The sequence below is a fragment of the Crinia signifera genome, chromosome 5, assembly GCF_055691185.1.
Source record: "Crinia signifera chromosome 5, ASM5569118v1, whole genome shotgun sequence".
NCBI classification, from domain to species: domain Eukaryota; kingdom Metazoa; phylum Chordata; class Amphibia; order Anura; family Myobatrachidae; genus Crinia; species Crinia signifera.
Window position 1 is genome coordinate 276,458,217 of NC_139221.1, and position 21,254 is coordinate 276,479,470.

Sequence of the window (21,254 nt, forward strand, 5' to 3'; positions counted from 1 at the left end):
CCCAAGAAGTGAGTTGTCCTGATCACCAAGCCTTCTTCCAGCACAAAAATGGCAAAAATCCATCTGAAGCAGTGGTGGCCTCATTTTCACTGCTTAGTTTGGTTCTGTACTACCGTATATACTCGAGTATAAGTCGACCCGAATATAAGCCGAGGCACCTAATTTTACAAAAAAAAAACTGGGAAAACTTATTGACTCAAGTGGGACCATCACTCGAGTATAAGCCGAGGGGAACTTTTTCAGCATAAAAAATGTTCTGAAAAAGTAGGCTTATACTCGAGTATATATGGTATATGTGATTTGTTAGTCTGACTGGGTAAGAGATCTATACTGTATACGGTGGGAGTCAGATTGCAGACATATTGGTATACTTTTAGTGGCTCCTCCTGTACTAGTTGCCCTTTATGGTATCCAGACTCCTGATAGATTGACTCTAGGTCGATAGTCATAAGGTCGACCACTATTGGTTGACGGTCCAAAGGTCTACATGCATTTTTTTTTTACAAATTTTTGAGCCGACATGTGCCGTCAGGCAGTATTTCATACCCTGCCATACATTACAGTGTGGAGCCCGAAGCATGGCGAGTGGACGCGGTACACTTAGTGTCCATGTCGACCTAGACAAAAAGAATTGAAAAACTCATGTCAACCGTTGGACCCTGTCGACCTTTTGGTCTCAACTATTAGTGGTCAACCATATGACTGAAGACCTAGACATTGTAGCTCTAAAATACCATAACTGCCCTTTTATACAGTAAAATATATGTATTGAGTTGTAAGTATAGAAATCCTCTTTTGTTAGCACTACTGTATCTGAAATATAATAAAACTGTGTTTTACAGGTAGGTATATAGGGTTTTGTCCTTTCAGGAAATGATTTTTTGTTACTTGTTTCCTAGCACGGCCACCACGATTTCTATCGTAGTGGTCGTGTCGGAAAAAATCGTGTCGGTCACGTCGGGTGCATACCAAAACGCACACGACGCGACCGACGTGATGTACCCGATTTCTCCATAGGCTTCAATGTTAAAATAATTTAACATTGAAGCCTATGGAGAAATCGGGTCCATCGGGTCCATCGTGTCCATAGGCTTCAATGTTAAATTATTTTAACATTGAAACTGAGTCCATTTAACATAGTAAAAAATGGTAAAAGGGCCAATATGGGCCATTTCTCATTGGGTATGGCCCCGTCATGTGTGTAAAAAATAATGGCCCCCCATTGTGGCCGCCACCCCCACGATTGACGCGAACCCGAAGCGTGGCGAGCGCAGCGAGCCCGCGAGGGGCGGTGGTGCGCGTCCTCCGACCTTTTCATTCCCCTACTATCCACGTCGGCGTGGAGTTGAGAATAGGTTAGTGTGGCGAGCGGACGCCGATACCTTCACAGATCCCTGCGTCCCCTCGCGGGCTTCACAGGTATCAGCGTCCCCTCGCGGGCTTCACAGGTATCAGCGTCCCCGCGCGGGGCTCGCCACGCTTCGGGCTCGCTGCGCTCGCCACACTAATCTATTCTCCACGCCGACGTGGATAGTAGAGGAATGAAAAGGTCGGAGGACGCGCACCGCCGCCCCTCGCGGGCTCGCTGCGCTCGCCACGCTTCGGGTTCACGTCAATCGTGGGGGTGGCAGCCACAATGGGGGGCCATTTTATTTTTTACACACATGACTGGGCCATACCCAATGAGAAATAGCCCTTATTCGGCCTTTTCCCATTTTTTCCTATGTTAAATGGACTCAGTTTCAATGTTAAAATATTTTAACATTGAAGCCTATGGGGAAATCGTGGGCATCGCGTCGGTCACATCGTGTGCCTTCTTAAGGCACACGACCGACGCGATGTTCCCTGAGTACTGCTTTTTTCAAAGGAAATCGCGGGCATCGTGTGCCTTAAAGTTAAGGCACACGATGCCCGCGATTGTGGCCGTGCTAGGAAACAAGTACCGATTTTTTTACCTTACGAATATCTATTTTTTTTTTTTTTTTAATCCAGATGACTCTCAGAAAAAACAGTATGAGGAATGGCTGCAAGAGACTCAGCAACTGCTTCAAATTCAGCAGAAATTCCTGGAGGAACAAATTGGAGCGCACAGAAAATCTAAAAAAGCGCTGTCAGCCAAGCAGCGAACAGCTAAGAAAGCGGGTCGTGAGTTTCCGGAGGAGGATGCCGAGCAGCTGAAGCACGTTACGGAACAGCAAAGTATGGTGCAAAAGCAGCTGGAGCAGGTATGTGTCATATAGTGATCAAATGCCTAGTTCTCCTACCCACACAATTCTTCTGGTGGATGTAGGGCTCACTTAAAAGAATAAATTCATTTTTTGGGGCCAAATGGGATTTGCTATATCAAGTCCATGTCTGCAATGCCTGGTACTGCAAATCCATTTGCCATTTGGCGCATTCACAACTCAACACATCTGTAAAGGTAAAAAGACAGCCAATAATGCCAGCAGATGAACGATGATGTGGGAGAGCGTGTCATCGCTGGTCGGCTTTTGAGCTGAAAGCAGCTTAAACGTCAAAACTGAACTGCTTTCACCTCAAAATCGCCCAGTATGTATGGGCCTTTACTATTTGGCAAGTTTTATGTCGCTGCTGGCTCACGGATTGTATAATCAAACTGACTGAGATACTAATGAAGTCCTATGTGCCTAAGCATGGAAATCTTTAAAACCTGAACTGCTGGATGGCGACCATCTCTGGGAACCGCTGGTATATCGCATAACATGCATTTGTTTACTTTATTATATTGTCAAAAGTGAATGTATGGATCAAATAATTTGGAATATTTGTCAACACGTGTAGTACACCCCTGCCTTCTAGTATGTCAGTGGCGTGCAGCAGAAGACTCCTCGATTGTTCACACAGTGTGTTTTAGTAATGTACTGGGCAGTTTTTTGTTTTGTTTTTTTCTTTAAATTCAGTATACAGTATAAAACCATTATCCGTTTCTTCTCTAAATAAAAAGTTTTTTGTTTTTTTTTGGTAGATACGAAAACAGCAAAAAGAGCACACAGAGCTTATTGAAGAATACAGAAATAAGCAGCATCAGTTTTCAGTGGCACCTCTAATACCCGGAGCACAGCAAACCTTGATATCGGGAGGAGCACCACCAATGAATCCACAGAACTTTCCTCTTCCACAAACACTACACCCACCAGGACCGGTCATACCAGGCCAGCCCAATCAACCAAGAATGCCAAACATGCCAGGATGGCAGCCTCAACATACTGCCAGGGGCGTCTCACAGGGCAATCCCCCACGTATGCAGCATCCCGTCAATTCTGAAGTCCCAGGTCCAGCTGCCCATGCTAATCCCAACGCCCCACCCAGGGTTGAGTTTGATGACAATAATCCTTTCAGTGAAACTTTCCAAGAGAGAGAGCGCAAAGAAAGATTGCGTGAACAGCAGGAGCGGCAGAGAGTACAGCTCATGCAAGAGGTGGATCGTCAGCGAGCTTTGCAGCAAAGGCTTGAAATGGAACAGCAAGGCATTGTTCCACCAGACCTCAATAATAGGCCTTTGTCACAAATGCCTTTTTTCACATCTGAATTACCAGCGGACTTTGTACAGGTTCCACAACCCCTCCAGCAATCACCACAGCAGCAAGCACAAATAGGACATGTATTACCCCATCAAAACATAGCAAACTCTCCCCCTGATGCCCCATTCATGCAGAATTCACCATACAGAACAGATAACCAATCTGGGTTTCCACAGACACCGTGTCGTCCTGCGTTTATGCCAAATGCATCGCCAGCTGCGGATAATGGAAACCCTTGCGGACAGGAGAGGCCTGTAAATTCCACAAATTTTCAAAGTCCAAGTCAGTCTCTCATACAGTTGTATTCCGAAATCATTCCAGAAGAGAAAGCAAAGAAGAAAAGGCCACGGAAGAAGAAAAAAGATGAAGATTTGGACTCTCTAAAGTCTCCCCCCTCAACTCCACGGTCTGATGCAACAGCTCCACTCACTCCAAGTATCTCAGAAGCATCAACACCAACTGTAAGTGCTCCTAATGAACTTGGCTATCAAAGTGAGCATTCAGCCGATTTAATTCGTTCCTCCACACCAAATCCTGAAAACAACAAATGTACCGAGTTGGAAGACCCGCATCTTCTCCCTAAAGATGTGAAACACACATGTCAAGATCCCAAATCAGACCAAGAGATTGGTCAACCGCACAGTAAAGAACACCTTAATATTCAGGAAATCAAACTGGAGCAGGCAGATGGAGATCAGACTCCAGAGCAGTTTGACTCCAAAGAAAAACGTTCGTCATTTGGGCTTAAAATTGAAGAAGAAAAAGCCACATCGCACAATGCACTTTCCATGGAAATAGATTCTTATCAAGCCTCTGGCCCCTCAGGAAAACTGGAATCCGGAAATGAATTACTCAAACATTTGCTCAAAAACAAGAAACAGCCTGCCATGATGCATCACAAGTCCGAAGAAGGCTTACAGTCTGTGAAGGGTTATTCAGCTGATGTCAAATCGATAGGAAGGCAGGCAAGTGCATTGGTGAGTCCTTGAATGAGTAGTTGTTTACTTACTGTCTTGTCCTTCTTTAATACATTCCTGAAATTTTTGATTCAGTCCTTTACACACCAATGCTTTCTCCACACAAAATTGCCTATTGGTGATCTATGTGTAAGTTGAGTTCTGTCTGAATAATAGTAAATTCCATGTATTGACAATGTCTGTGGGTCATGAAAGAGCGTTCCACCATTAACGCCACAAAGCTGTGAAGAATCTCTTCCTAATTAATCACAAAATCATTGATGTCCAAAGCATTGCTATTTTTTTTCTAGCCTAAAGCTCAGATCAGGCACATAACCTATTAATAACTTATTGACAAAGAATAAATCCGATGCCCGGTCCCGTGTGCATTTGATCATAGCCGGAGATAGCAATGGCTGCACTCAAGATTTATCGTATTTGCAGCCCTTGCTGGGATCACATGCGATATATATCGTATGCAAAAGGACCGCAAAAGTAAATGCGATTCTGCCACCTGGGAAGCTGCCGGGGGGAGTTAAAGGGAAATCTTATGCGACTTTTCCCTCCAAAAAAGTCACGTAAGTGTATGGGCAGCTTAAGTTACTCTAGTCCGATTTGAGCCGATTAGACCTGATCCAGATCGATCGGGCTAAGAAATCGGGCCAAATCCAATGCGCTGTATGCATCCTGCTCTGACCTCCCTCCTGGCAGCGGGGAATTGGGGTCGCATGCAAAACTTTACATGTGATCCTGCCACCTGGGAAGGTTCCGGGTGGCTCAAGTTGGATCGGATAGCCATACACTGCTGCAATACATCGCAGTAGTGTATGGCCAGCTTAAGCTACAGAGGAATAGTGCCTAGCAGTTCACTGCTTCTATTACACCAGAGAAAGCCAGCTACCAGGCCCTCCTACATCATCTCCACCTGTTAAATAGAAGTTTAATATAGTTTCTAGCAGCAATTGTATCTTTTGCACAGGTATGTAACATAATGCACACAAGTGTACACCGTATTCAACAAGCTGATCCGCTCCTTATATCAGAATATGCTAAATACTGCTCATCCCTACAGTTACTGTCATTTTCAAATGCAAGTTCTTCAATCGCTTATAGAGATCACATGTCATTTTCAAACATCATGGTCACTCCTCCGGTTAGTAACAAACGGGCAGTTAATGAATATATGACCAAGCATGAGGATTCTCGTTATGTGCCATGACCAACTAAAGCTATGGTGGTTGTTTCCTATTTAGCACCTCTCAGAGAACAGGGAGCAGGTTGGCTTTGACATTGGCCAGAACATGCTCCAGAGAATGGATTTTGAAATGGATAAGAAGAAGCCAAGAAACAAGCGGGTGCAGAGAACTGCAGAGAAAGCTGCACCACGTTCCAAGAAGAGGAAAAAGGAAGAAGAACAGAAGTCGTCCATATTCACCAGCTCTGAGACCTTCACCTTAAAGCAGGTGACGTATTCCTCGTAAACCTTCCCTGTCCCCATACTGCTCAGCTGTCACCACCACCACCACCACCACCACCACCTGGTAATTGCTGCTTATCCTTTTGCAATCAGAGATCTCTCCTTTTCACCAGAAATGTTTTCGTACCCCTTGGAATATGGATTTGATTGGATACTTGCTGTTATCCATGGAGTTGACCATTTTAGTCACGCTTTCTTATTTCCCTATCGTTTTAAGCACCATATATGTGCAAACTGGTGCAATTATCTGGCAAAGGGGCCCAGTGACGGAAGTGGTGGTGGTGTTAAAGTATAAAGGCATTTTTTTTTTTCGTGGGATGCAAGTTGGGGAATTAAAGTACATTAATTTGATTAGTAAAGGTTTTATAAATCGTTTTAATGCATGAAGTTTAAAAATCTTGCTTTATCAAGAGTCATTTCTTTCATTATGTACGTAATTTTATTCCATCAATGTTGTTGCTTTGTTTATGAACTTTTATTTATGTAATAGACTTTAAAATGGATGTATCACTGTTGTGAACTATACATATGTTGCAGTACTATTCCAATAGATTAGAGAACATTATTTTGCTGTACACTTCATTTGCTTCATGGACAGTTGCTTGCCCCCTCCTTTACCACTAAACTAATTTCTGATGCGTTTAATCTAGAATGACTTTACTTGTATTCTAAGTTTACTGCGGTTTATGTTCCTTCCAGGAGATGGTGCCACCTTCCAATAGCCTATTCTAGTGCAGGGGTAGAACACCTCTGGCATGCCAGAGTTACATGTCCCAGCATGCTTTGCCACATTTTTGCTAAAACTAGGGCAAGCTGGGGTGTATAGTTTTAAAGCGGTTGGTATGCCAGAGGTTTCCTACCCTCGTTCTCCCGTGTGTTGTATCTTTGTCAGTTACTAAAATATGCCAGACGTAAGGAAAGTATACTTTTTAAAGGTTCTTCAATTTATAATGTTTACACTAAAGCTTCTCACACATAGCTGCAGATAAAGTTGTGATTTGCTAACTGGCAATAACAGCCCTGCCTGAATGTTCCCCCATTATATTAAAGTACAGGTTGAGTATCCGTTATCCAAATTATTCCGAAAACCATAGTCTCTTTTTTTTTTTGCTTAAAACCTACTGGCTACATCTGTAACTGGCACTAATGGGGAAATAACATGTACCTGGCAAGGACATGATTGCTTGACATTCAAATTCATGGATTGTACACAAACTTTGTTTCATGTTTTAAAACCTTGTTTCATGCACAAATAAAATATATTTGTGTGTATTTCATGTGTTTGATGTGTTGATACAACATAAATACAAGATACCTCATTGGAATATAAAAATATTCCAAAATACGGAATAATCCACTATCCAAAATTCTTATGGTCCCAAGCATTTTGGATAAGGGATACTCAACTTGTAGTTATCAGCTTGCTAATCGCTTTCTGTAACAGACCTCTATATTATTCAAACTTTATTTTATTTCTAAGGGCCAGATGTATCCAGCTTCAAAAAGTGATATGATTCCGAGTAAAACACAGCCAGCCAATCCGCTCCCAACTGTCACATTACAGGCTGGGTTTGAAAAATGACAGGTAGAAGCTGATTGGCTGGTTGCTTATCACAATCACTTTTTGAAGCTTGATACATTTTGCCCTAAATGTGGCTTGTATCTTTTCTATCCACTGTCAAAAGCAGAAAGTATAATCTAAGTGACACCTTGAAAGCAAAACCTTTCCATGTCAGTAGGACAGCAAGTTTACCAAACTAAAAAGCTCTTTGGGAAAATAATACTTATCATATTAAGTACCTGTGTGGCACAGTCCTAGAGGCCAGCAGTAAAATTGCTCTAAACCTTCATTCCTTAACACGTTTTTTCTCTTTCAGCAAAGTGGGGGAACATTTTCTATAGGATTGTGGGTTGGCTAGAGCAGTTGACACACAAACTATACTGTACTGTATCTTTATATTCTAAGCTCCTCCCCCTGCAACCCCAAAATTCCAGTTTTCCTTATGTGCCTCATATAATGTAATTTTTCAGCCCATTTTAGCTATATATATATATATATATATATATATATATATATATATATATATATATATATATATATATATATATATATATATTGTCATGCTAACGACTCTGAACTGGCAACTCATTTCGGGGTATCCTAACTTTTTTTAATTGGTTGGCAAGTTTCGAGTGGCTTCTCCCTTTTATCCAGATTTTCTGCAACAATGTAATTTAATTCCATGGATTGGCTGTAACACCAAAGGGTAAATGTGTTAAATGTTATGGGGGAGAAGTGGTATCAGCGCACATTATGTGTGCTGATACTGCTTCTCCCCCATCTATTAGTATGACAGTGGTATGCAGATGTTAAGGGCAATTAATGAACGGTTTTCTGACAACGGCAGCTATCTATTTTGACAGCTACAGGTGTCGTTGCCCTGTCTCCACAGCAGAAACAGCACTTCCCCTGGCTGTGGCACATGTGCAATGGAGCAGGGAGACACAGTGCATCAGCACTAAGCACTAGCGAGGATTGCCGCTGGCAGTCAGCTGATATTTAGAACATTATGTGAGTGATATAATTCAAAATATCGCCCAGTGTGTACACACCTTCAGCGAGACTGCAGTCTAATAGACCTGTCTGTCCTGAATTATCCTGCTCTCTTTGGGTTTTTGTTACGTGGGGGAGGGGTTCATTTATGTTACAGATAATGTTTGTCACATTTGTGGGTGCTAATATGACCAATAGCTTAGAGGTTTTGGTTCATTTACTTTACTTTATCTTTAAAATGGCAAATGCAAAAACCGAAGTCCAAAACCTCCCAATTAGGCACAGCTGCAGCTCCTACAGTGAGAAGAACTGGCATTTCCCAATACATAGAGAATGTAGATTAATGTGTTGGAGAGCAGGTTTGGTACAGGGAGTAATTGGACTCACATATGCAAATAATTGTCAGTACGCTATAAAATGTAAATAAGAGGGACTATCAGGGGAATTTATTATTTGAGGCAATTATCAATTGAATTTACCATTTTAAATGATAATGTCCTGAAACCAAAACAACTAAAGTAGAAACAGAAAAATACTAAAATCCTTTAAAAATGCAAATGCAGATAGTCTGGAATTAGTTTACAATGGAGATCTGGAATATCTAGAATAATCCTCCCAAACTTTGTTAGGGCTTAATTATTTATGTGCAGCAGTGATTACTGTAAAGTATAAAGTTATAGACCAGCAATACACTGATGATCTGTCTTGGCAGCATATAATCCAGTTCAGTAAATTTTACAACACCATTGCATTTTTCCTAAATTTAATTGACAGACACATCCAGTAATTAGCAGGCATCCCGGTGTAACATGCAAGTTTCACCTACAGTACTCTCTTCCCCTGTGGAGGACGGGCACATCCAGTAATTAGCAGGCATCCCGGTGTAACATCCAAGTTTCACCTACAGTACTCTCTTCCCCTGTGGGGGACGGGCACATCCAGTAATTAGCAGGCATCCCGGTGTAACATGCAAGTTTCACATACAGTACTCTCTTCCCCTGTGGAGGATGGGCACATCCCAGTAATTAGCAGGCATCCCAGTGTAACATGCAAGTTTCACCTACACTACTCTCTTCCCCTGTGGAGGACGGGCACATCCAGTAATTAGCAGGCATCCCGGTGTAACATGCAAGTTTCACCTACACTACTCTCTTCCCCTGTGGAGGACAGGCACATCCAGTAATTAGCAGGCATCCCTGTGTAACATGCAAGTTTCACCTACAGTACTCTCTTCCCCTGTGGAGGACAGGCACATCCAGTAATTAGCAGGCATCCCGGTGTAACATGCAAGTTTCACCTACACTACTCTCTTCCCCTGTGGAGGACAGGCACATCCAGTAATTAGCAGGCATCCCTGTGTAATATGCAAGTTTCACCTACAGTACTCTCTTCCCCTGTGGAGGACAGGCACATCCAGTAATTAGAGAAATTTTTGGGGGGTGACTAATCGCACATAAAATATCTGGGGTTAATTTTAGATGGTCCCCTCATAGATTAATCTTGTTCAGCATGACTTATATCAGATTAGGGGTGTGCTACCACAGGACACAATAGAATATGGGCACACAAGAAAGAAAAGAATGTCACCATGTGGTGCACCTGGAGAGTTATAAAATATAACTTTTATTCAATTTTCATAAAAAAAAACTGGGAAATATAAAACAACATATACACATAGAACAAAACAGTGACGAGAGAAAAAGGATATAAAATCCTCACACCGTGGGGCCCCAGGGTGCGTTTCCCTTCTCATTTTAAATGGTCTGATTTAGAATGTTAGTAGGCATGTGTCTATACTGCTATTCTAACCCTATGTGTATCAGGTAGTGTTACACAATAGATTGGCATCTCAGATCTGGAATTGGTCCTTATGTGCGATGTAAAGTGTGGTTAAAGAAAGTATGTTATTTGCGGCAGCGATAGGTTTATAGTATGTTGTTCTGCTCCCCTTTGTGGCTGCGAGCCTGTAACGCTCAACATTCGGCGGGGAGGGCAGCAATGAACATCAGCCGCCGCGGCTTGCCTGTTAGGAGTGACAGCGGTGAAGGTGCACCGCTACACACTCTAAGCTCCGTTTGCCTGTGGATAGACAAGACGCAGTGTTCAGCGTTGTGCGCTGTCTCTCAGGCTAAGACGGGTGGATAGCCGGGACCGAGACCCCTCGTGTGCTTCAAACTAAACAGATCAAGATTTCAAGAGGGAGGTGGAGGCTGCTTCACAGAAAGCGCTTCAGAGGTACGCAGACCACACACACCGTGTGTGTGCTCCCAGCCTCCCCCTCTCTCTTGAAATGTTGAAATTTTGATCTGTTTAGTTTGAAGCACACGAGCGGTCTCGGTCCCGGCTATCCATCAGTTTCAACACACCCCACCCAAATCTAACTCTGTCTGCACATGTTACATCTGCCCCACCTGCAGTGCACATGTTTTTTCCCATTTTGAGAACAAATTTGTACTGCGATCAGATCTGAATAAAGCCCAGTTGAGTTAAGGTGCCCACACACGCACCATTCCCAGCGTGCGTTGTGGGCTTAACTAGCACACATAGCATCGCATCATATGCCTTGTGCATCCGATGTGCATGCGATGCAATGCTATGCTAGAAAAAGCTAGTACAAAAAGTATGTGCAGCACATACTTTTTGTACTGTACGATGAGGTGCCGCGGGAGCGCGCACCCCATCGTACAGCATCGCAGCAGAGGGATCGGTGCGTGTGTGGGCACCTTTAAGGTGCCCACACACTAGAACGATTTTTTGGCCGATTGTCCGATTTTCGATAAATCAGTCGATATATCGTACGATATTTACCGATAATCGGCCGATATCGGTCCGATGCACGCTCCCGTGGATCTTTAGCTGAATCTTCTGATCTTACGTGCTGCACAAAAGATCAGAAGATTTAACAAAAGATCCATAGGAACGCACACGGGATCTTAAGAAAAATCTTTGGTAAAGATGTGCGCTTGCCTGAAATCTTTGGTCCAGGACGGACCAAAGATTTCAAGGCTAATTTATGCGCACATTTTAAGATTGCAGATCTTTCTAGTGTGTGGGCACCTTTAGAGCTTTAATCTTATGTTTAGTGGATTAAGTCGCCAGACAGGAGACTCTGTATATTTCCAATTGTTTTATTGTGGAAAATCATACAAGTCACTGCTCCTTAGTTCAGAGGTGAAGGTCATAACAATAGCCAGCAAGGAGCTGAGCTAAAGGCATGCCGTATATGTGATAGACAATCTCCTGGATTCTAGTAGTTCTACAGATTAGTGCAAGACCTGCAGCTCTGATTCTCCCTCGATTCCCTTAATCAGCAATTGTGGAGCAACTTTCTGGTAATTGATTGTGGAAAAACGGATCACAATATTTTTTCATTGTGATTGCCGAAAGGCTCTCATTAGTATTTACTCTAGGACTTTTTTAGGGCAGGGTGCTGACCACCGGGCGGGAAGGCACATTTAAATTAGAAGTTTTTTTATATTATAAAAAAAAAAAAAATATATATATATATATATATATATATATATATATATATATATATATATATATATATATATATATATAAATAAAAAAAATTGCACACTGCTCTAGGACTATACCCATTAAACATTGTCATTATGCCCATTACATAGTCTGTCATAATGACAGTTACACAATGTGGCACATTTATGCAGGGTGATCCTCTGGCATCATCAGAACAGGGTATTGGGGCAATCAAAGATTTATTTGCCCAATTCATGTCAATCTTTTATATGAATCATAAAGCCCTTGATGCCTAACAAATATATATATATGTCCAGTTGTATACAGTTTTAGAAACATTTACAATATGTTTGTGAATGTTTGTAGCCGCTTTCTTACATAAGGCATCTTGTATTTTATGTCTAGACGTCTTCTGAGTGAAAGCTTATCTTATGATGTTTTGGAATATATGTATTACTGCTGAAAATCTACTATTCCAATTTGTTCTTTGTATTGAGTTACTATGTCCCCAGCCATAACTGACATGCTGTTTTTTTAATTTCTCTTCAGCAACTTTCTCTGCTTCCTCTAATTGAGCCAATTGTTGGAATGAATTTTGCACAGTTTCTCCCATATGGGACAGGCCCAATGAGTGCTGGGAGTCGTCTGCTGGGCACATTTGGCTGCGCCTCCCTTGACGGGGTTTCTGATTATTATTCCCAGTTGATATTTAAGGTTTGTTCTCTAATATGATATGTAGGATTTTCTTTTGCTAGATATAAGAAGGGTATTACCTTGTTTGAGATCTATTTAGATTAAAAGCAGTTGATTTGCTCTATCAGGCGTCCTTTCTGCACTTTCTGTTGTATTGTAGCCATAAGTTGTTACAGTTGGGTTATTCCTTTTTTTTTGGACAACTCGTATATTACATCTGCATTGCTAGCCTTGTTCCTATGCGTCAGGATAAATAGGACATATCGTTATATTTTAGATTGATGGAAGAGGAATTTAGGCAAAACAAAACCCCTTTATCTCATTTACCATATATTTTTTTAGAACCGGGGGCCAGATGTACTAAGCTTGAAAAATGATACAATGGAGAGTGATAAACCACCAGCCAGTCACTTCCTACCTGTCATTTTTTAAACACAGCCTGTGACATGGCAGGTAGGAGCTGATTGGCTGGTGGTTTATTACTCTCCATTTTATCACATTTCAAGTGAAGTGCATCTGGCCCATTGTGTGTAATAGTTTGCGCTTCCTCACATTTACATAAATAAGAGGAGAAACTCGCACCAACACTGATGAGACTAAAATCGCTTTTATTAACAGTAAATGTTAAAAAAAAAAAATTTTCTTTACCCCAGGTCATCTGGTAAATGGAAAGTGTAATTATGCATGTGTTTATTTTGTTTTACAGCAAAATAATCTGAGTAATCCTCCCACTCCGCCAGCATCGCTGCCTCCCACCCCGCCACCTGTGGCCTGCCAGAAGATGGTCAATGGCTATGCCACCACTGATGAGCTGGCAGGAAAGGCTGCCATTCTTGGAGGCCATGGTATAATTTCCATTATCCCTATTTATTTGTTTTCCAAACACACAAAAATAATGCAGCTACTTTCTTTACAATCATTGTATCCTTGTTTTTCTTTCCATTTCTAGTTACCAAAGCTCTGGGATCCAAACAGTTTCAGTTGCCTTTCAGGACCCAGGATGACTTGTTGGCTAGAGCCATGACTCAGGGACCTAAATCAGTGGATGTCCCAGCTTCATTACCCACTCCACCCCATAACAATCAGGAGGAGCTGAGGTGAGGACCATTCTATCTAGACCACCATACACATATACACTATGTAGACAGAAGCGATTGGACCCTGACGGCTAGTAGATGGAGATTTTAATAACGTCCATGCTTTGTATGTCCACCACGGGAAGTGGTTACTGCAGGTACCTTCCATTTCAAACTGTACAAAAGTTCCTGGACAACAGCAGGTGTTTTTTTTTTGCCATTCCTCCTAAGTACGGTAACCAACTGTGACACTGAAAAAGGTCGAGTCAGTTTACCTTTAATTCATCCTAGATGTACTTAATGGGACTTATGGTGCCCGTACACTTATGCGATCAGATGCGATGCAACATTGCAATGTGATGTCCCATTGCATCATGTCGCATCTTGCGGTGCCCAGTGTGTTTTTTCTGCACCCGATGTCGCATGCCATCTGCGATGTGTAGCACTACATCGGGTGCTGGAAGAGGGGTGGTAGTGGAGCGGGTACCGGAGCAGCGGGGCTCAGCAACTGCAGAATTTGTAAAAGTATTTTAAAACTTTGCGGCTCACTCAGCCAATCAGTGGCCACCTGAATGTGAGGCTATTGATTGGCTGAGGGAGACGGCCAGTGGTTTAAATTATTTTTCAAATTCTAGCGCTGATGCAGAGCCCCACCACCGCCTTCACAGCACTGCTGATCCACTACTCCGGTCCCCGCTCCACTGCCGCCAGCACTTAGATTCCCGTTGCACTGCCACCCACACTCCAGCCCCCGAACCCGCCGCTGATTGCATTCAAGCGATCACATGTGGTTAAAAATCACATGCAATCGCTCATGCAATTCGATTTATATTATGTGCTGGAGATAATATTTTTTGATGAGCTATGCAACCAGCGGTCCCGCACATTACATCGTGGAACCCATTATTCATGCATACAATATTTTGATTTATCGCACAGATGCGGTCAAATTCGAAGGATTGTATGCAATATTGCCCTAGTGTATGGGCTACATAAGATATGGGCTCTGAGCTGGTCAGTCCATCCAGGTTAAACAAAAATTCTGTAAACAAGTCCAGTGTCAACATATGGAAACATGACCGGTGCCATTGTTGTCCTGATAAAAATGTTGGTTCCATAGAACTGCTACAATGTAAGGGAGTTATCAAGAGCATCTCTATACTTCTCAGAGGTAATGTGACATGTACAGGCATTACAACTAGTGGATCCATGCCAAACTTGCTGAACAATCCACACCGCCTAACACCACAACCTCCATGCTTTACTGTAGTTGCTGTACACTCAGGCATCAGACTTTTTCCTTGCAATTTCCAAACCCAGACATGTCATTCTGATCTGTAAAATGTAATGCGTGATTCGTCACTACATAACACTCGCCACCGTTGCTCCAATACAGGTTGAGTATCCCTTATACAAATATCCTTTATCCAAATTATTCCGAAAACCATAGTTTCCACAACATTTTTTTTTTGCTAAAAACCTACTTTATCCAGTTTTTGCACTCTTTACTACATCCTAAGCCCTGATCAGAGGTTTTTGAGCAACTGCCTATTATATGCAAGTGCTTGGGCCGCCCTACAATCAGTGGCCATTTGAAACTTGTGTGCAATGGTATAACCTGTTCTTTCCCAGCTCCCTGTTTAGCGCACTCTGGTCCGTGGGTTGCAGTTTATCCATCCCCCTTCTGAAATGTATTGTGTCTGCCTACACTACCTCGCCTGGCAGAGCGTTCCAAATCCTTACTTCCTGACAGTAAACAAAAACCTTCCTTCAGAGGGTACGAAATCTAATCCTTCTCTAGTCTAAGGGGATGCCCATGTGTCCTGGTCACTGACCTCAAGGTAAAAAGGGTGTGTGATAGTTCCTTGTATTGCCCCTGATATATTTGTACATGTTATGCATGTATCCCCTTTTTTTTCTACCGTGACCTAATTTTGCTAAACTTTCTTCATAGCTCAATGACTCATTGGATTTAGGGTTCTTCCTAACATCTGCAATGCTTCTCACACTCATCTCCTATCGAGCAGCCTATGGTGATCCACTTTTCAAACTGTCAGACCCATCTGGCAAGTCATTTCATTAGCCAATGATCAAATATGTCCCCCTCTACCCGTTTTATACCTTCATGAACACGTGTCAGCTGCAGGAACACAACATTTCACTTAAGCGGGTTGTCCAATCATTGTTGTCCGCATAGTATATTCATACATTTCCTTTATGATGTAAACCCTAACGCGTGAAGCCCTGTGATCTTCTCTATTTTAATGATAGTCCTGCCATAATTGGATGTATTTTCCCATATCATTATCATTCATTGCTGGAAGAAATCAGAGAACAATGATTGGTCTAAGTCAGGGGTGTCCAAACTTTTTGCGACGAGGGCCAGATTTGGTGAGGTGAAAATGTGGGGAGCCGACCCTTCAGCCTGACATTCTTAAAATCATTAATCACATCAGAATGGTCCCCCACTCTGCCCCCATTCACTGTATGTCCCCCAGCCTGCCCCTTCACTGTATGTCCCCCAGCCTGCCCCATTCACTGTATGTCCCCCAGCCTGCCCCTCCTTCACTGTATGTTCCCCATTCTGCACCCATTCACTGTCCCACAGCCTGCCCCCTTCTCTTAATGTCTGTCAGTGCCTCCATTCATTGTTTGTCCCCAAGCCTGACCCTCCTTCACTGTATGACCCCTATTCACTGTGTACCCCACTCTGCACCCATTCACTGTATGTCCCCTAGCCTGACCCTCCTTCACTGTATGTCCCCCACTCTGCCCCCTCCCTTCTCTGTATGTTTCCCAGCCCCTTGTGTGAGCCAGAGGAAGGAGAGGCAAAGCAGGCACTGCAAGGACAGGAGATGCTTGGGCTCCCGCTGCTTCCCTCTTCCGCTCTGCATGTTACGGGAGCAAGCTTCCCCCTTGCTGCCCCCTCCCCAAACACTGCTGTCACTGTGATTGTGGAGTAGGGTGATATACGATTGCAGCAGCAGGGGTAGGACGCCAAACACATCTGACTGTGGCGGCCGGCACCTCCTCACTGCAGCAGGCAGCAAGGTAAAGGCGCGCTCACCAGGGCCCCACCTTTAGTGTCCTGTGCTGTGCTTCCCACATCTGATGCTCTGCCCGCTTCCAGCTGGAGGCTGCGGGCCGCTTGAAATGAGAGCACGGGCCGCAATTGGTCCCCGGGCCTGACTTTGGGCATGCCTGGTCTAAGTGAATCTTCTGTCCTGTTTGTTGTTCTTTTCATGTCACCTGGAATAATCCTAATTAGTCTGGTCAGTATAGATGTTAAGCTTTATAGTGTGTTACTGCTAGTCTCCACTGTAGGGCAGTATTGTCTAAAGCCAGACTGTGTAGGACATATTGTAATATCAACTAATGCTTTATTTTGCAGGATATTTACCTTAAGAGAATAGGCTCAGATCCTAGCTTTAATTTTTCTAGCAGGGCAACCTCTCCACTTTGGAAAGGTGTTCTAATTCTACCCTTTTGTCATTATTAAATGGACATGTAGACTCTATAAAGCAATCGTGCTCCTCTTCTGTGCGAGTCACAATTATATGCACAAGCTAATGATCTATATGCAATTTGTTACCAGGGCTCAGGATCACTGTGATGCCAGGGACAGCCCTGACAGTTTTGTGCCCTCCTCATCCCCTGAGAGTGTGGTTGGAATGGAAATTAGCAGGTACCCAGATTTGTCACTAGTGAAGGAAGAGCCACCGGACCCAGCTCCATCTCCTATCATTCCAATACTACCGAGCAGCACAGGAAAAGGTATTGTGGAAGTAATCAGGGATGGGTTGGCGTTACTGTGGGTACTATGGTCACTTCATTATAGAGTATTAGAGGGATTGGTGGGCATTACTGTGGGTACTATGGTCACTTCATTATAGAGTATTAGAGGGATTGGTGGGCATTACTGTGGGTACTATGGTCACTTCATTATAGAGTATTAGAGGGATTGGTGGGCATTACTGTGGGTACTATGGTCATTTCATTATAGATTATTAGAGGGATTGGTGGGCGTTACTGTGGGTACTATGGTCACTTCATTATCGGGATTGGTGGGCATTACTGTGGGTACTGTGGTCATTTCATTATAGATTATTAGAGGGATTGGTGGGCGTTACTGTGGGTACTGTGGTCATTTCATTATAGATTATTAGAGGGATTGGTGGGCATTACTGTGGGTACTGTGGTCATTTCATTATAGATTATTAGAGGGATTGGTGGGCATTACTGTGGGTACTGTGGTCATTTCATTATAGATTATTAGAGGGATTGGTGGGCATTAATGTGGGTACTATGGTCATTTCATTATAGATTATTAGAGGGATTGGTGGGCATTAATGTGGGTACTGTGGTCATTTCATTATAGATTATTAGAGGGATTGGTGGGCATTACTGTGGGTACTATGGTCATTTCATTATAGATTATTAGAGGGATTGGTGGGCATTACTGTGGGTACTATGGTCATTTCATTATAGATTATTAGAGGGATTGGTGGGCATTACTGTGGGTACTGTGGTCATTTCATTATAGATTATTAGAGGGATTGGTGGGCCTTACTGTGGGTACTATGGTCATTTCATTATAGATTATTAGAGGGATTGGTGGGCCTTACTGTGGGGTACTATGGTCATTTCATTATAGAGTATTAGTGGGATTGGTGGGCGTTACTGTGGGTACTATGGTCATTTCATTATAGAGTATTAGTGGGATTGGTGGGCGTTACTGTGGGTACTATGGTCATTTCATTATAGATTATTAGAGGGATTGGTTGGCGTTACTGTGGGTACTATGGTCATTTCATTATAGAGTATTAGTGGGATTGGTGGGCGTTACTGTGGGTACTATGGTCATTTCATTATAGAGTTTTAGTGGGATTGGTGGGCGTTACTGTGGGTACTATGGTCATTTCATTATAGAGTTTTAGTGGGATTGGTGGGCATTACTGTGGGTACTATGGTCATTTCATTATAGAGTATTAGAGGGATTGGTTGGCATTACTGTGGGGTACTATGGTCATTTCATTATAGATTATTAGAGGGATTGGTGGGCATTACTGTGGGTACTATGGTCACTTCATTATAGAGTATTAGAGGGATTGGTGGGCATTACTGTGGGTACTATGGTCATTTCATTATAGATTATTAGAGGGATTGGTGGGCATTACTGTGGGTACTATGGTCATTTCATTATAGATTATTAGAGGGATTGGTGGGCATTACTGTGGGTACTATGGTCACTTCATTATAGATTATTAGAGGGATTGGTGGGCATTACCGTGGGGTACTATGGTCACTTCATTATAGATTATTAGAGGGATTGGTGGGCGTTAATGTGGGTACTATGGTCATTTCATTATCGATTATTAGAGGGATTGGTGGGCATTACTGTGGGTACTATGGTCATTTCATTATAGAGTATTAGAGGGATTGGTTGGCATTACTGTGGGGTACTATGGTCATTTCATTATAGATTATTAGAGGGATTGGTGGGCATTACTGTGGGTACTATGGTCACTTCATTATAGAGTATTAGAGGGATTGGTGGGCATTACTGTGGGTACTATGGTCATTTCATTATAGATTATTAGAGGGATTGGTGGGCATTACTGTGGGTACTATGGTCATTTCATTATAGATTATTAGAGGGATTGGTGGGCGTTACTGTGGGTACTATGGTCATTTCATTATAGATTATTAGAGGGATTGGTGGGCGTTACTGTGGGTACTATGGTCATTTCATTATAGATTATTAGAGGGATTGGTGGGCATTACTGTGGGTACTATGGTCATTTCATTATAGAGTATTAGAGGGATTGGTGGGCATTACTGTGGGTACTATGGCCATTTCATTATAGAGTATTAGAGGGATTGGTGGGCATTACTGTGGGTACTATGGCCATTTTATTATAGATTATTAGAGGGATTGGTTGGCGTTACTGTGGGTACTATGGTCATTTCATTATAGATTATTAGAGGGATTGGTGGGCATTACTGTGGGTACTATGGTCATTTCATTATAGAGTATGAGGGATTGGTGGGCATTACTGTGGGTACTATGGTCATTTCATTGTATATTAGAGGGATTGGTGGGCATTACTGTGGGTACTATGGTCATTTCATTATAGAGTATTAGAGGGATTGGTGGGCATTACTGTGGGTACTATGGTCATTTCATTATAGATTATTAGAGGGATTGGTGGGCATTACTGTGGGTACTATGGTCATTTCATTATAGAGTATTAGAGGGATTGGTGGGCATTACTGTGGGTACTATGGTCATTTCATTGTATATTAGAGGGATTGGTGGGCATTACTGTGGGTACTATGGTCATTTCATTATAGAGTATTAGAGGGATTGGTTGGCGTTACTGTGGGTACTATGGTCATTTCATAATAGATTCTTAGAGAAAGATTTCGATAGATTCTAAATGATGTGGTTGAGATGTTGGAGGAAAACTTTATTAGTAACATGATCACTCTTTCAGTGTTTCCAGGTTCGGAAGGAAGAGATTTTGGAATGAAGAGAGAACCCGGAACAGGTCCCTTGTTTTTCGGATCACCGTTTGTGCAAACACCAAATGGGCCTAGGTCTGGTCTGATCTCTGTGGCAATCACCTTGCACCCTACAGCCGCTGAGGTGAGAGAGCTGCAATCCTAGCATCATTCTGCGTAGCTCGGGTTAGATTTCCCTTCCTCCCTCCTGTTACTGGATTTCTAGATAATGTCATTATCTGTGTTACTAGAAATATATATATATATATATATATATATATATATATATATATATATATATATATATATATAGATAGATATAGAGATATATATATAGAGATATATATATAGAGATATAGAGATATATATATAGAGATATAGAGATATAGAGATATATATATATATATATATATATAGAGATATATATATAGAGATATATATATAGAGATATATATATATATAGAGATATATATATAGAGATATATATATATAGAGATATATATATATAGAGATATATTTTTTATATATATATTCGGGGTGCCTCACAAAAGGGCTCATGGGTGAAATATAAACCCCAACAAAAGAACTGTTCTGCATTTACTTATAATTATCTTACAATGTTCTCTTTGTGCAGAATATCAGTGGAGTCGTTGCTGCATTTGCTGATCTGCTGCAAGTCCACATTCCTACCAGCTATGAAGTGAGCAGTGCTCCTGATCCTGCTTCTGTCATCTTAATGAACGGACACAGAATGCACCCTAACCTGGACTACAGACACCAGCTAATACGTCAGCGTCCCAGACCAGGAGCCATACCTCCAGCCAGACTTATTGGGCCTTATGGCATGAAACCCCACAACTTGCCCTTCATGCCAAATAGTAATGGTGAGCCTTTATGATGTACTTCCTCTAATGCATGTACCCCCCCCCCCCCCCCCCCCCCCCTGAAAAGGAGGGTTGTGTATCACTAAGA

At 42.4% G+C, this 21,254-nt stretch overlaps 1 protein-coding gene across 12 annotated transcripts in view; it reads left to right on the top strand.

The window, feature by feature from the left end:
- Positions 1 to 21,254, top strand: part of KMT2C (lysine methyltransferase 2C) — a 218,964-nt gene that overhangs the window by 183,878 nt on the left and 13,832 nt on the right. For 10 of the 12 annotated variants that reach the window (XM_083189044.1, XM_083189048.1, XM_083189055.1 and 7 more), the window contains 9 exons: positions 1,993 to 2,225; positions 2,987 to 4,519; positions 5,752 to 5,961; positions 12,559 to 12,723; positions 13,409 to 13,547; positions 13,652 to 13,799; positions 17,374 to 17,552; positions 20,276 to 20,427; positions 20,917 to 21,166. In XM_083189044.1, coding sequence (XP_083045170.1) covers positions 1,993 to 2,225; positions 2,987 to 4,519; positions 5,752 to 5,961; positions 12,559 to 12,723; positions 13,409 to 13,547; positions 13,652 to 13,799; positions 17,374 to 17,552; positions 20,276 to 20,427; positions 20,917 to 21,166 — 3,009 coding nt within the window. The remainder of the gene's footprint in view (positions 1 to 1,992; positions 2,226 to 2,986; positions 4,520 to 5,751; positions 5,962 to 12,558; positions 12,724 to 13,408; positions 13,548 to 13,651; positions 13,800 to 17,373; positions 17,553 to 20,275; positions 20,428 to 20,916; positions 21,167 to 21,254) is intronic. The other 2 variants (XM_083189054.1, XM_083189057.1) reach the window with 1 other exon arrangement.